The sequence below is a fragment of the Bos indicus x Bos taurus genome, chromosome 4 (assembly GCF_003369695.1).
Source record: "Bos indicus x Bos taurus breed Angus x Brahman F1 hybrid chromosome 4, Bos_hybrid_MaternalHap_v2.0, whole genome shotgun sequence".
In the NCBI taxonomy this organism is placed as follows: domain Eukaryota; kingdom Metazoa; phylum Chordata; class Mammalia; order Artiodactyla; family Bovidae; genus Bos; species Bos indicus x Bos taurus.
In genome coordinates, this window is record NC_040079.1 from 42,930,311 (window position 1) to 42,946,313 (window position 16,003).

The following is a 16,003-nucleotide window of genomic DNA, read 5'->3' on the forward strand; positions in this document are numbered from 1 at the left end:
TTCATTTTTGACTTTATAATTTACTCTATAGTTTTGTCTTATCCCTCTTTTTAAAGAAGACTTTTGTTTCTAGATGTCTAATTATGAAAGTTATGTTTGTAGTAATCGAGCAGTTCAGGGGTGCAAAGCCCCCAGGCACTCCCTGCACCTCTGCGCCCAGTTACCTGATCGGCCCTGGATCTGCCTTTTACTCTTGTCTTCCTGTCCTTTGGTGTGGTCCTTTCCTGGACAGCCATCTCTTCCCCATCGTTTTCTACAGTCCAGCCTCTGCACTTCAGTATTAAACACATTGTCAAGTAAATCTAACTACACGAACCTTTTAGGAACCTTCAGCCAGGCTTGGTCTGTCAGCATGCAAAACCCCCACTCATTAGGTCTTGGCCATGTTGGGGATAAGTCAGATTGTGACGTCTTATTTTTAATTACATCTAAAATACAGAATCAAAGCCATATTGTCCTTGTTAGTGTTTTAGACAAACAGGTAACTGAGAGCTGCTGAACCCTCAGAGGACCCCACCCACAGGCATCATGTGGTGTCAGCCCTGCCTGGGAGGACCCAGGTTCAGGCCCTGTGCCTTCTCCTCCCTGTGGTGCCCTCCCTGCCCCTTTTGATTGGGCTGGCACCTTGTCCTTTGTCCGTTAGAGCTTGCTTCCCCTGCTTGGCCTTCTGAGTGACCTCTGCCCACTTCCTGAAAGCCTGTCTTCCTCCACTGCTAACTGAGTCCATTTCCTCTCCTGCCTTTTGCCAGCCTGCCGCCAAGAGTAATAACAGCTTTCTTGTCTCGCATGGTCACAACAGGACCTCTTAGGGACTTGAGGTGCGAATTCCAGGCTCTCGGTCCCACCTCTTTGAACTTGGCCACGCCGCCCTTCAGGCCCACGCTGTTCTTCTTTCTTCTCTGCTTATGAAACACAATCCTGTAATTTTCTGTAATTGAACCAGACAAGCAAAGCAGAAACAGATATGTGTCATCCACAGTATGCAGTGACACCATTCCTTTTCATCCTGCCGCTTGAAACTGCCTTGGCTGCACTTTAAAAACAGCCATGGTGCTCTCTAGTTCTCTGCTGGCCTTGGAGAAAAACACGCACATGGTATGCTTAATGGGCTTTCAGTGAACAAGGCTGTTCAATTGCATTTTGAAGTTTCTCCATACTGAGCTTCCTACATCAGGAGGAATCTCAACCCTGGTGACTTTTTGTGTTAAATCAACTAAACCGCTAAGAATATCTTCCCTAACTCCAGTAAAACTCCAGTATGGTGTTTTACTCTTAAAGGATTTGTGTTTATGCGATCAGGGAAATAAAATTTGCACCTTTGAAAAGTGTAGGGGTCATGAAGCAGCGCCTTCACTTTACGTGTGTGGCAGTTTGCAGCTCGTGACAGTGTTTTTTGGAGGACTGAGTTGCTGTCAGGAGGTGTGAGCATTCAGGGCCCTCTAGCTTGCAGGCCTGTAAAAATTCTATAAGCAAAGCACAGTTAGAGCACAGGGTAAACCCCACCGGCTTCTGAAGGGAAGTGCCAGTCATACTGAACTTTGAACGGTAAGGAATAGGCCTGACCAGGGACAGTGTGCCTGTGCCCAGGAAAGGCACTGCAGAGGGACAGAGGGTCGGGGGGCACTCAGTGAGCACTGGAGAGGGTCCTGCGGGGCTCGGTGCCTGGAGCCAAAGGCAGTACGTGAAAACCAAAAGTTTGGGCTGCGACATGTGTTGAGAGGCCCCAGGGGTCAAGCAGAGGAGTGTTTGCTTATTTTGTGAAGCGCTGTGGGGACGTGGACCCCTTGGCAGTTGGAAGAGGGTGAGGGCATCGGGCGCTGACAAAGCTGAGCCTGCAGCGAGAGGAGGGCAGACTTGGAATAAAAGCATGCTGCATCTTTGGGAGCATGACTTTTTAATGATTACCCTTTCATACTGTATGTTAAGCAAAAATAGTGGGTTTTTAAATGTCAGTGATAACTGCAGAGGGATCCAGAGTGACCGCAAGGGGAAGGAGAACATCAGAAGCAAGAAAGGAGCGTCATCCTTGGGGCTGGGTCTGCTCTTGAGAAGGGAGTGGCGAGCTCCACCCCAGCCACTCTCCTGGCGCCTCCTTTCTGAGGAAGGAAGGAAGGAAACATTGTCAGAAGGAGGGATCCTTTGGGGCTTTTCCCAGAAAGGAGCTGTGGTGGTTGGTGATCAGCATCAGCTCAGAGCCTCTAAGCCACTGGCTCTTCCTGTTCCATCTGTGCCAGACCCCACTGAGGGTCTGCCAGGCTCTGGGTTCTGCTGTCTGCGAGCAGGTTGTAAGTTTAGGGCCTTCTCTCTAAGTGGTCATGACTCACAGACACACAATTCTCTCTGGGCCCGAGGCTTGGTTTGGCTGGACTGGGTCCTCCAGGTGGGATGCCCAGTAGGCGCACGGGGGATCAGATGTGCGTGTGGTCCCACATGGCTGCCCTTGGAAGTTGTGACACTGAGTTGACAGAATGCACTGTTGGCTGCAGCCAGCCAGGCAGAGGGCATGGGCTCTCACTTGCTGAGGAATCCCAGGAAGACTGCTCATGAGAGTGGTCACAGATGTCCTGCATATAATATTTTCCTGCAATAAAAATCTAGTTCCTGTGAGTGTTCATGAAATAAATAACCCTAAAAGCTAGCAACTCAAAACACCACCAACGAAGTCTTTCTCCTGGTTCCCAGCTCCTGTGCAGCTGTGGTTCAGCTAGGCTGCAGCCCCACAAAGGACCTCCTCACATCTGGCATTTGGTGCTAACTATTCGCCAGGCCCTGCCGTCATCCAGGGACCAGAGTGACCGCCTCACAGGGCTCAGCGTATTTCTGAGAGGAGAGGGGAGGGGAGAAGAGCCTGCTGGCCTTGGATGCCCCACCCAGAACTTACACACTGCCACTCCTACCCATGGCTGTGATCAAAACAAATCTTGGGTCAGTCCCCAGGGACACGCCTCCAATGAAGGAGCCTCACAACCACTTCAGGGGGCCTTTGTGTGGACCTGGAAGGATGTGTGGCCGCTGAGCAGCTTACCACAGTGCTTTCTATAATGATATGATGGGGCCACCACCCTTAGTCTGGGTCAGAAACTCAGGAAGCATCATTCCCCATCAGCACTTAGGGCTAAGCCAGGACGGCTTTTCTTTGCTAATCCTGTGTGTTTATTGACATTTTACCCACACACAGATACAGAGAGAAGATAGAAGAACTTGTCTGGAGATGTTCTCTCGCCTGTACAACACTGGTTTTAAAAACAAAGTGTTGCTCTAATCAAGCACAATTCACTTGACTTCTGTGGTTGAGGAATCCCCAAGCAGAGCCCCTGGTTTTAACTATAGAAATAGTTCTGTGGTGAAGGGTCTGGCAGGCCCAGATCCTGGTTCCTCCTAGACATGGTTGTAGGCAGTGAGCTGGGTCGGGGCATGGCTCTGCCCGTCCTCAGCTGGGGATGGTTTGAACAAGGCCCTGCCTTGGTCGGAGGGGTCTGAAGCCCAGCATTGTGCATGGCTTTTAAGACTGCTTAGCTCTGAAGCACAGACCTTTGGTGGAGGTCCTGTGGCTGTCCACCAAGGGCCTCCTCTTCCCCTCACCCTGGGCAGCGTCTCTTCAGGATGTTAGGACAGTCACACGTGGTGTTTTCAGAAAAGGCATGGAGCCCAGCAGTTAGCACAGATGGCGCACACCAGGAGGGTGGTAGACACTGCCCAGTGCAGAGACATGAATCATTTGGCTCCATACAGTAGTTGGGCTGGTGTGCACAGAAAGCTGGGTGCTTAGGAATTAATGTACACTTTCTAAGCTGGAGAAGCCCTGTGTGGGGTGACTAGGGAGACAGCCTCGGAGAGGTGCCCACACTCTCCAGGGCACTGGGATCCTTGAGCCGTATCTGTTGGCCAGCAAGTCATGGGTGACCATCTGTGGCTCCAGGAGCCACTCAGTTCAGTTCAGTCGCTCAGTTGTGTCCCAACTCTGTGACCCCATGGACTGTAGCACGCCAGGCTTCCCTGTCCATCACCAGCTTCCAGAGCTTACTCAAACTCATGTCCATCAAGTCAGTGATGCCATCCAACCATCTCCTCCTGTGTCGTCCCCTTCTTCTGCCTTCAGTCTTTCCCAGCATCGGGGTCTTTTCCAGTGAGTCAGGTCTCTGCATCAGGTGGCCAAAGTATCGGAGCCACTGCCTGTCCATTTATTTGACTGAATTAGCCTGAACCTGCCAAACCCTTGTTTGGCCATGCATGAGTTTTCCCTGGTCACTTGTTCCCCTGAATCTCATGTTTGTGGCAGTTAAAACACATCGTCAGCATCAGAACACAGTGAAACGGTTGTTTGTGACAGCGCTGGGGTCTGACGTCCAGACCTGGCTGTCATTCATTTATCAGTTGTGGTGGCCTTTGAGCCTGGGGTTTGGTCCATCCAAGAGGTGGCCAGAAGCTTCCGCACCCACTGCCCGGGGCGGTTTTACGTCAGGGTCCTTGGCAAAGAGCCCAGCATAGGGTGGTGGCGGCTATTAGGTGACATCATGTTCCGTACCAGGGCGCCTAGCGCGGGAGGGTGAGGATTGTTCCGTAGTGAGGGAGGGGGCGGCAGGGTGGCAGCAGGAGTTGCATCAGAAGGGGACTTTGGACAAGAGAAAGCAGTCTGTTCAGTCCAGCATGCAGAGTCACAGGATTGAGCAGCAAGAAGAAGCATCAGTAACACTAGGGTTAAGCTTTGATCATCAGTTTCTTGAACAAATATTAGTATACCCACAGTTTAAGGGTGTAAAATGCTACACAAATACAGGGCTGTCCTAAGTAGTCCATGCTCCATACTTTTATAGGCAAGGAATCAGGCAGACAGCTGAAGGGACTTGCACCCTTGCCCAGCCTGCAGGGGGCAGGACTGGGGCTCCCAGGCCCCCACGAGTGGGCAGGCAGCAGGCAGGCCCCCTCCGGTGGGCTCAACGTGTGTGTGGCCCTGTGAGGTCACACACTTGCGCTGGCCCACATATCTGACACACGTTGGAGGCCTTTGAAGTGGGGGAAAGGGCCCGTGGTAGTGTGTTTGCAACCCCTCCAAAACCAAACCCTTCGTGAACAAGTCTCTATTGTGACCTTCACCGTCAGGAACTTGGCCCCGAGACTCTTGCAATCTGCTGACAATCAACAGGGTAAAGTCCGCTTGCCTCAGTGAACCGCTGACGCGCGTGTCCCCTGATTAGCACTGCCACCCTCACTGAGGTCAGCACCTTGTCTGAGATGAGGACTCTGGACGCGCCACGTCCTTAGAGCTGACGCCATGGCCACCACCACACCTGATACCCCACCACGTGCAGCACTTAGCGTTATACCTGACACCATACCTAGTACCTCTCCAGACAGTGTGCCGGGCATCCCACGCAGCTGCATCTGAAACCGCCCCAGCACCACAGCTGACACCCCCAGCACCATTTTTGATAGCCCACTGAGCAGAGCACCTCACATCACACCAGCCCTACCAAGATGTGAAGGGGCCTGGTCCTGTCTGACCTTAACTTAGCAGGATGTTGAGCACCTCCTACGTGCCAGCCACTGGACCAACTTCCTTAGATGTTAGAGAAGTGTTTGGAGCTTTGACAAGCTCCCCTAATAGGGGAGAAGAGGACGGGTGACTTCAGGGGAAACCCATGAGGCCTGTGTAAGAAGTCTGGGAGGTTTTATGGAGCAGTATAGGAGTGAGGGCTTTTGAAAACAAAGCTTCATGTACTGCAGTTAAATGCCTTTAGTTATCTAAAAGTAAACATAAGAATTCTGGTTTCATTTCAACCAGAATGTTATCCTTATTTGTACTTGAAATCATGTTTTGGTTTAAGTTGTTTCAGCAACAAGTTGGTGGCTTTAAACCGACCCACGGGAGGTGAGTGGCCAGCCCACAGCTCCTCTGAGGGCCAGGACTGCTCACTTCCATGGTATCAAGGCTGCGAAGGTCTAGGTGCAGGGGGCACGTGAGACCACACAGGCATCCTCTTCTTGAAGCTTTCTCTTCATTTGGGAAGGGCACCCCACTGACCTGTCACTTCAGCCTCGTGGTCACCTGTTTCTTCATTTGGGAAGGGGCCTCGAACTAACCCATCACTTCAGCTTCATGGTCACCTGTCCCTGCAGCAGGTCTGCAGACACTTGGTTCTGGCAGCAGGGAAGCTGCAGAGAGATAAAACTGGCATCAGGTACGCACACAGGTAAATAAAGTATCAAGCTGAGGTGTGTACACATGAGGGCTGCGATTATCCAAAGGGAAATCCTCCATATAGTGACAAAGCCATGCATCACATCAGGCATCACATCTCGGAGATGAGTGTCCTGGGCGGTGGGGGTGGGGTGGGGTGGGGTGTGCAGATGGCTGAATGAATGTAGAAGCCAGGTCAGGTGTGGGGGAGGTGGGTAGAAGGGGCACCTTGGGGAACAGTGCAGCAGGAAGAGGAAGCGTGGCTCAGAGTCCCAGGGCTGGTGAAACCTGCAAGCCAAAAAATGACCTTCACTGTCACAGCCTTTTTTTTTTTTTTTAATTGTAGTATAATTGCTTTACAGTGTTTCACAGCCTTTTTAAGAGGTCTGACTTCATTAAACTTTACCTGCTTTAAGTTGCAATGAGAAGGTTTTGCAAACTGTGTGAACCAACAATTGTCTGTCACCAAGTGATCAGATCTGGTGAAGGGGGGCTTGCTGGTTGTTGGGGTGGGCTCCTTGGCTTGGCAGTCACCTGAGTGCAGGTGCCCGCCCCTCCTGCCTGGAACTCGTGGGGGAGGGCCTGGCCAAGCTGCAGGGGAGCAGAACTGCGCACCAGCTGCTGTGTGCTGGTGGTGCAGGCGGTGGGGGTGAATTACAGGAAAGGAGGACGCTGCATTCCTGGCATATTCTTTCCCAATGGTTCCCAGCTCTCTGCAATACCGGTATGAACCAGTTTTTTCTGACTGCCTCCAGCTTGAGCAGAATTTCCGTCGTTGTTGTCCTCAGCCAATTGAAAATCACCTGGAGTTTTATCCCAAGCACAAAAGAAGGTCAGAGAGAGGAGGCCCGATAACTGCGATTTCCCCCCCACCTCCCTGGTCCTGGACTGGAAGGTCCTATAGCCTTTGTCTGCCAGGCCTGTGCCCTCCAGGTGTCAGCCCTGGAAATTCTTTGATTTTTTTGTTTGCTGGCTTTGACAAGGGTCAGCCAGCCTGAGAGATAATGTTTATCCTTGGGTTGCCCTGCTCTGACTCACTTAGCCTGATCAGCATCTCTGCCTGGTGGCCGCTCTGTGTCAGTCCTGCCTGCCTGCACCTTTCCCAGGAGGGTGTGGTTGGCACGCCAGGTACTCAGATCATCAGTGTGATAACTTGCCCCCTCACCCAACCCCTGCAGCTGCCACCACTGTTCTTGTTAGTCAAAGCTGATTTTTCTGAAGCAAGATGAACTTGTGGTTTTTGCTGTGCCTTTTGGCTCTGGATCTTTTAGCAGCTGGTGCCCCTCAGGATGAGGGGTTGGCTTGCAGCCAGGGGACCCTCTCTATCCAAGGTCTTGTTGGGCAGTTGCCACTGCATTTCAGAGACGTCTTCATGTATTCTGTGAGGCAGAAGATGGTGTTTAAGGCTTGAAGAAAGTGTGCTGCTCTCCAGAGGCTCCTTGGTTTCAGGGTCATGCCCTGCCCCCCAGGGCACGGCCCCACCCCCACTTAGAGCCCAGGGTGTGTGTCCACAGCAGGACTTAGTGTGGACACAGGTAAGGGTAGGGACTCCAGTGCCAGAACCAGCTGGGGGCAAAGTAGAAACTAGATTGGGTTTTACAAGGCTGTTGGTTCTTGGCGTGCAAGGCTGGTCTGACTCTTGCCCTATTGCCTGCTATGTCAGCAAGGCTCCTTGTAGTCCAGGCCCTCGGTTACTGGAGGCATGGGTGGGAGCCAGAGAGAGCCCTGGGCCAGAGCCACTCCCAGAATGCATGGAGCTTGCATGGCCTGCTGTTCAAGCTCCACAAAGTTGGAAATATTTGGGGGTGTCCAGCATGTCTGCTCCTTAGGCCCTCTGAAGGAACTAGGTGGATGCCAAGCCCAGGGCAGCCTTACCTTGCCCTAGGCTGCTGATCCTGAGACATCCTCTCTTTTTCTCTCACAGGACTAAGTCAGTTGCTTTCTCTGGTGGACATACTGCTTTTACTCCTGTTAGAGAACTCAGAGGGAGAGATTGGTCTTGGGGTTCCATGCCCCAGATGAAGAATGTCCTTGGTTGTCAGATTGCATGATGTGAGATTCTCTACAGTCAGTGTTAAGGCTGGCGCCACAAGAGAACCCCAGATCTCCCTTCTACCATCAACTGACAAACTAAAAAGTAACCAGAACGGTAAAAACAATAAAACTTTGAATAGTGAGATTTGTTAAAGCATTTTAAATGCTACTGAGATAGAATTCACGTAAAAAATATACAGTTCTGGTTTTTCATATGTTTACCATGTTGTATAATCATCTCCCTAATAGTTGGAGTTTTTTTAATTAATTTTTTCTGAATACAAAAGGAATATGTTCTTATTGTAGAATGATATAAATGTTCTGGAGCACTCCCCTCAGAAACACTTTTAGTGAGAGGCCGGGCTGCCCTGTGTGATGTTCCAGGCCTGTGTCCATCCCAAGAGGGTTGTGACTGGTGGTGACACGCAGCCGTCTCTTGGACCGTCCAAGTCATCTGTCTACACGACATAAAGAACCTGCCTGAAAAAGCCAGACCTTCAGGACCAATCTCCAGGTTTCTGCCCAGACACAGACCCATTTGGTACCTGTGCAAGCTCCCAGACAGGCCCATCTGAACAACATCTTGGTCGCACTTACTAGGAAGGTGCACACAAATCTAGTGAAGTTTCTCCTCTCCAGGTTTTTCAAGGAGTCTCACCAGAGTTCACTGACAGAAGAATCTTAGAAACTGGAAAAACGCATGGCAGAGAAGAAAGACTGTTTTCACGTTTCTAAACTGCTTCTTGTTGTTTAGTCGCTAAATCGTGTCTGACTCTCTGTGACCCCATGGACTGCAGCCCACCAGGCTTCTCCATCCATGGGATCTTCCAGGCAGGAATATTGGAGTGGGTTGCCATTTCCTTCTCCAGGGTCTAAACTGCTTGAGTTTTACTATATTTATTTTGGCAATGAAGTTTTATTAAACCTTAGTTTTTCTGACCTCTACATTTTTTTAAAACCTCACATCTTCGTCTGAGATAAACTATTACAGTTCACAGTATCTGTGCAAATTATAAGTTGAATCAGGGAGTTCCCTGGTATTCCAGTAGTTAGGATCCCGAACTTCCACTGCAGGGGGCACAGTTTCAATCCCCGGTCAGGAACTAAGATCCCACAAGCCACACAGCATGGACCGAAAAAAAAAAAAAAAAATGAATCCTACACAAAATAGTCAAAAATAATAGGAAGAGGAGTTAGTTCACATTAGCACAAAGGAAATTGAAGCCAGCAGTATTTTCAGTTACTACCAGTAATATGAACTGCCTACCAGATTGTGTGCTGAATGCCGTTAGTCTTTATTTAAAAAAAAAACTATGAATATAGATTTTATTTTTGTCCTCATCTTACAGATGAAAAAAACTGAGCACATAAATTTAGGTTATTTGCCAAGATCTTAGAGCTCAGAATTAAGGTTCTGCCCCAGACAACACAACCTGAGCTCTTAACTCCCAAGCAGCCTCCTCAATGAAGTACAGAAATGGCTATTTCTCCAGGGGTCAGTGAGGGGCCCTTGCGGCTTCACACATCTGAGCCCTGGACTGCCTCTCACATACAGCCCCTGATTCTGTTCTGTGTTCAGGAAGTGAGCATGAGCAGGTAGGCCTGGGCCCTGAAGGCTGTGCCAAGCCCCTGGGGTCTAGAAAGCCCCTGGCGTCTAAATACCTTTTGTCCCCCTCAGGAGGTTCAATGGGGGTTTGAGGATCTGGGGCAGTTGTAGCCCTTCAGGCAGGAGTGCCAAGAGCATTGGTCTGCTAGATTACCAGGAGGGGACAGATGGGGCAGGAAGTCCTCCAGTCACCCCATCCTGGGCTGCCCGTGTAGAAGCATTTGGCACACGCAAGTGGGGCAGAGGTGCCTGGCGTTGGGGGTTTTGATGGGAGGGCATGTGCGTCATGGGGTTGGCGGGTGAGGAGGCCCATCAGGAGGGAATGATGAAAGCAGGGACCCAGCCCCTGAGAAACCCACCCTCAGAGTGTAGAAGCAGGCTGTCCAGAGTATGAAGATGTTGACCCAACCAGCCTACTGGTAGATGGACACAATCAAGACTTAACCTGCCAAAAAAAAAAAGACTTACCTGCCAAGAGAGGTTCTCTTTTTGACTAAAAATGCATCCTATGGGAGCAGTGGAGTGACAAGTGTATTCCTTCTTTGTCTTCAGTCATGGGACATTTTTTTCCGAAACACCAATGCTGGAGCGCCCCCAGGCACCGCCTACCAGAGCCCACTCCCCCTGAGCCCGGGCTCCCTGTCAGCTGTGGCCAGAGCAGGGCCCCTGGTGGAGGCCCAGCCCAACGTGGACAAGCTGGTGGAGGATCACCTGGCGGTGCAGTCGCTCATCAGGGCTTACCAGGTAAGGTGGTGGGCGGCCATCTGTGACAGCACCCTGCCGACCCAGTGAAGGTGGTCATTTAACTTTGACCCCCACCAAACACTAGGCACTTGCTCCCTGCTCTGGGGTGGAGGGAGGCAAAAATGAAATATGACAAGAGAAAAGGAGCCCAGACATGCTCTTGCCATGTGAGCAGATCCCCTGCCACCCATGGCGCCTGTCCGTATTTCTTTCCATGAGTTGGCAGGAATGGTTTGTGGGCAGGGAAGCTCATTCCATGCCCGCTTGGCCAGGGAACTGCTGATCCCCAGGAGGGAGCGGTGACCCCGAGGGTATGCTGCTCCCTCAGGCACGGTCCCTTCTCAGTTGCTAACGCCCACATACAAAAAGAGAAGGTGAACCTGTAGGGTTTGGGGACAGAAGCAGAGCCCATGGAAGCAGGGAGAGGCAGCTGATCCTCCAGAGGGGCCATCTCTCCATGAGCATTCCTACTGGAGGAGGGTTGGGCAGAACCAGTGGATCCCATGGCCTTGCTCAGAGCCCAGAAGCCCCTTCCGGGATATCTGCCTGGCGTGGAGAGGAGCCTGGGATTCAGATCTTACCATCTGCTCTGTGAGTAGTTCTCAGGAGGAGAAGAGGAACCGTTGAGCCAAGAGCAGCCCTTCTGAGAGCCCCCAGAATTTGGGCTCCCCTGCTGCCTCTCCTGGCATCGCTGCAACCTGGCAAAGGAGCCCACTGTGGAGTCCTCATCCCTCCACTGTTCTCTTTCCTGGAAACGGCCATATGGACTGTTCTTCTCTGCCCACCTGGTCAGTTGCCACAAGTGTCAAGACAGGCAGCACAGAGTGGATCTGTCCTGCTGGGGGAGCCTGGCAAGTGAGGCTTTGTCCCCAGGGCAAGTGAGAATAGATAGCCATGTGCTCTCAGGTGCTGTTCACAGCAGGCGTTTCTACAGAAAAGGCACAGCTGGTGCGTGCTGACCACTGCCTGACTCATTCAGCCTCAGTCATTTCTGCGGTCTTCTAGTGACTTCATAAAAGCTGTTCCTCTTTGCAAATTGCTAGCAGGAAACTGAATAAAATGTCCAAGAATTAAAGACACAAATTTGGAAGCTGGAAGGGGTTTTCCGTCCTTCTGTTTGCAAACGGTGCCGATCAGACGCTGCAGTCCCTGGTGCCGCTGCCTGCTCTGGTGCTTACTGCCCTGACCCCACAGCGGTGCCATGCAGCTTCCTGAGGGACTTCAGGCTGTTCTCAGCTGAGTGGGTTTCACACTCGAGTCAGAGTCCCAAGCATTTCCCATTTCTGTTTATCCAGGAAGACTGTGTCAGGATGCCAGGAAATGGGTCCTTTTAGATTGCCAGGTTTATCATAACCTGAGGAGTTTATCCCTTTTTTATAGAACTGCTTTTATGCCCAATGCCTGCATGCTAAGTCACATCTGACTTTTTGCGACCCTGTGGACTGTGACCCTCCAGGCTGCTCTGTCCATGGGATTCTCCAGGCAAGAATACTGGAGTGGGTTGCTTGCCCTTCTCCAGGAGATCTTCCCAACCCAGGGATCGAACCTGCGTCTCTTATGTCTCCTGCACTGGCAGGCGGGTTGTTTGCCACTAGAGCCACCTGGGAAGCCTTAATGCCCGATAGTGCTTTAAAATAAACTATTCTAAGGCTTACTTTTGGGTTAATTGGTGCTCTCAGGGAAAGGTTAAATGTAACTTTTAACCCCCTCACAGCCCACAGGACCTGCTTAATGACTGCTTGTATTATTGCTTCCAGGTCAGGGGTCACCACATTGCAAAACTTGATCCTCTCGGAATTAGTTGTGTAAATTTTGATGATGCTCCGGTAACTGTTTCTTCAAACGTGGGTGAGAATGAATCTGTAAACACTAATTTTAATGTAATTTTACTTTTTTTTTACCCCTTCCCTCTTTTTTTTCTCCTGTCCTTTTGTGTGTGTCCTTCCCTCTCCATCGCTGGCCCATTCGTAGATACGAGGGCACCATGTAGCACAGCTGGACCCCCTGGGAATTTTGGATGCTGATCTGGACTCCTCCGTGCCCGCTGATATTATCTCATCCACAGACAAACTTGGTGAGGGTCTGAGAGCAGCCAGCACTGCGCTGTTTGGCTCCTCTCTGTGTGTCCCAGCTCGTGGCAGCCAGGACGTCCACAGGCCAAAGGGAAAGACTCTTAAGTTTCCTTCGTTCTGATCACTTGACATTTATAAGTCATATAGCCTTAGTGAGTTTTGGGCAAGTTATTTTTAATCTCAGCTTTCTAGCCAGATCATATGAGCTCAATTGTCTAAGCCTGAAAATTGGAAAGTGAAATTTGGGGGCAGAAAAGGTTAGTGGCACAGAAAGACGTGACCCACCCAGGCAGGCGGGTCCCCAAGATACTCCAGGGACTAGCACATCTGGCTTCAGTTTCCAAATCTCAGGGCAGTGCAGCCTGTGCCCAGATGGGGTCTTGCTCAGAATCGTTGTCACACACCCTGAAGCACAGTGCAGCCTGTCTTTGACGGGGCGAATTCCAGAGCAAGGGGTGCAGTTGAGGTGTCTCGATTCTCAAATGCCGGTGATCACACTGAGGAAACTTTGGAAGGCATCCCGCGCGCAGGGAGGCGCATGTGGCACACAGGCGGTTGTAGCCACGACCCCAGCACCCGCTCTGTCGTGAGCACAGGGGCCGGGCAGGGCTCACACCTGTGGTCGCTTTCAGAAGTTAACCTGCTCTAAGTCACCGTGCTGCTAACCTGTACTACAGAAATGATGACGTGACTAATTTTTAAATGGCCAGGTTGTTTAGGAGGAACACTGTGCATGCTAATACAACTGATTATTACCTACCTGCCTAACACTGCTCTGGGAGGGGACACAATTTGCCTCCTCTGAATAAAAGTCTCTAACGCCCCCGAGAGGCGGGTCTGGGTTGTGAGTTGAGAGGTCAGGCGCTAGTCAGGTAATACTGGAGTTCAAATAGCATTAACCCCAGGATGGCTGTTAGAGGTTTGTCTCTGCTTTGTCTTCATTTCGGAAACAATCCTAGGGGATACAGGGTTTCCTCTACTTTGTAACTGCACAAAGGTTTTGGAAGAAAGATTAGATCAACTCTTCTGAATATAAAATAGGACCAGTCCAGATTGTTGGCAGGATGTGAGTTGAATACTGCTGCTTTATTGAGTAGTGACAGCTTTGTGCACCCCAGAGGTGGGCTTTTCTCTCCACTGTCCCCCAGGATACTTGGATCCTCTCTCCTCCTCCTTACCACGTAGCCCCCAAAGCACCCAGACCCCACCCAACCGGGACTCACTCGTGCTGAAGCCCATCGGCACCGCGAGTCCCCTCCAGGTGCTTAGGCCAGGGCAGACCTCCCACCCTCACCCCACCTGGGAGGCCTGTGAGCCCCCAAGCACTGGTTGCCTGAAGAATAGCTCAAGGTCCTGTGCCCTGGGGCTGTCTCTCCAGAGAAGGACTCTGACTGTGGGACCTGGCGGGGCATGGGCCACAGAGGCTGGTGTTCCTATGCACAGTCAAGCGTTTAAACAAGAAAAGCATGGGGTGGGGGTGGGGGTGGGGGTGTCTAACGCTGCATCTCCCCTGTTCTTGTGCCATCCCTGATTGCCAGGTTCTTGATATCTAAACGGACCTTTCCCAGTGGTTCCCAACTCACAGGAACTGCCTGGGGAGCCTAGAGCTCCTGTCTGTCCTGCCTGAGGCTGGTCAGGGTGGGATGCACCATGGCGACAAGCTCTGGCAAGGGTTTCTTGGAAGCCCCCAGGCCGTCCCAGCCCAGGAGTCTGAAGCCTGAGAGCCCCCAGCCCTGTTGATGCTGCCCACCTCCTCAGGTCACAGCTGTCATGGGGTAGGCGCAGAGGTAGGGCCTCTGTCATTCTTTCGGGTCCTTTCTAGGCCATCTTGATCTCCCCTTACAGTCAGCTCTGAAACAGTGCCCCAAGTATCTGTGCTTCCGTTAAGGTGCAGCGTCAACACAGCGAGGGTGAACCAGCAGGAGGATGTTATAAACCAGAGACACACAGAGGTGGCCCCAGAGCTTCCTGAGCTCATCCTCTGGCTGGGAGCCTGTCAGAAACGTTAGGAGAAAGTTGAGGAGCAGCCCCCTCCTTTGCAGGAGGAAAAATGCACTTCATCCTCAGAATTCAAAATAGTGTGATAGAAAAGTCATGGAAATAAGTGTAAATCTAGTATGTATTGATATTTGAATCTGTAGGAAAATAAGTCTTGAATTATCTCACGCTTGATGTATGTAGGTCTTTACAAAAACAACTGGATCAACAGGAGCGCTCTGTTCGGGGACAATGGACAGTCCCTAGAGTGCTTTCCTGTCCATCATCTCATCCGACCCTCAGGCCTGGGCTCAAGCCAGCTTTCTACGTGGAAAGCCGGGCTCTGCCAGGACTAGCTCTGTCTTCTCACCTGTAAGGTTGTTGCAGTATTAAATAAACTCCTTAAAATAGTGCCTGGAGCTTACTAAGTTCCATGAAGGTGTGAGCTACTGTGATTGTTAACAGTCTTTTGAGATAAATAGCTGCTGATGTCTGGAAAAAATGGATATTTAGAAATTGAGCAATGGAGCAAATAACCCATAGTTGGTGCCATAGTTAGTAGTAAGGACTGGGGTGACGCCTGAGTGACAACAAAGCAGGCTAGCTCACGTGGCATGGTGCGCGTGGCCCGTGTGTTGGTCTGGGTGGCTGAGTGACTGCAGGGGTGTGCTGTGCCACACAGCACTGTCCTCAAGCTTGCATCCCTCTGACAGCACTTCCAGCTGTCTTTCCTCTCTCTGGTAGATGCGGCACAATTTCTCCATTCCCTTGTGGGGAAACCAAGGCCCAGGCGGTAACTACTCCCCGTCCATCTGAGAGCACTTCATAGTGCGACTGGGGCAGCACAGGGGTAGAGGAGTAGCTTCCAGCCCCGGCTGAAGGCAGGAAGCCGTTCCCAAGGGCAGTGCTGGCCAGCACGGATATGCAGGGCGAGCGGGGCTGATGTCCCCTCAGAGTTTTTTAAATAAAGTGGAAAATGTGAAAAGTTTTTACTGAGTTCTTACCCAAATACTCAGAACCCTTGCAGTGACAGGTGGAGAGAAGAGAGAATTAATGGTAGACAGCAGACCCAGCCGCCATGCAGAGCTCCAAGGTGATCCCAGCCTGTCAGGGTTACCATCAGACGTGTGCACACAGACTGTGCTGTGAATGCAGCACAGATACAGTCGAGATGGTGGGGTTAGTGATTATTTATTACAAAAATTTAAAAATTAACATTAGAACAGTTTGGGTTTTTTTAGGTGTGGGTTATGCTCTAGAATTGTGCGGTGACTGCTAGGAGCAGGAGACCTCTGCCAGGATGTGTTATGTTAGGGGCTGGGTTCCAGGTCCCCAGAAGTGCATCTTAACTTAAACCAGGCTGAGTCAACCACACATCCAGTCGAGGAGGGT

The 16,003-nt window shown here is 51.1% G+C and overlaps 1 protein-coding gene across 4 annotated transcripts in view; it reads left to right on the plus strand.

Moving 5' to 3' along the window:
- The window catches only part of OGDH (oxoglutarate dehydrogenase), a 66,700-nt gene that overhangs the window by 17,088 nt on the left and 33,609 nt on the right, over nt 1-16,003 (plus strand). For 2 of the 4 annotated variants that reach the window (XM_027539258.1, XM_027539260.1), the window contains exons 3-4: nt 10,371-10,562; nt 12,320-12,410. In XM_027539258.1, the coding sequence (XP_027395059.1) occupies nt 10,371-10,562; nt 12,320-12,410 (283 nt within the window). Of the gene's footprint in view, nt 1-10,370; nt 10,563-12,319; nt 12,411-12,533; nt 12,637-16,003 lie in introns of all 4 variants that reach the window. The other 2 variants (XM_027539257.1, XM_027539259.1) reach the window with 1 other exon arrangement.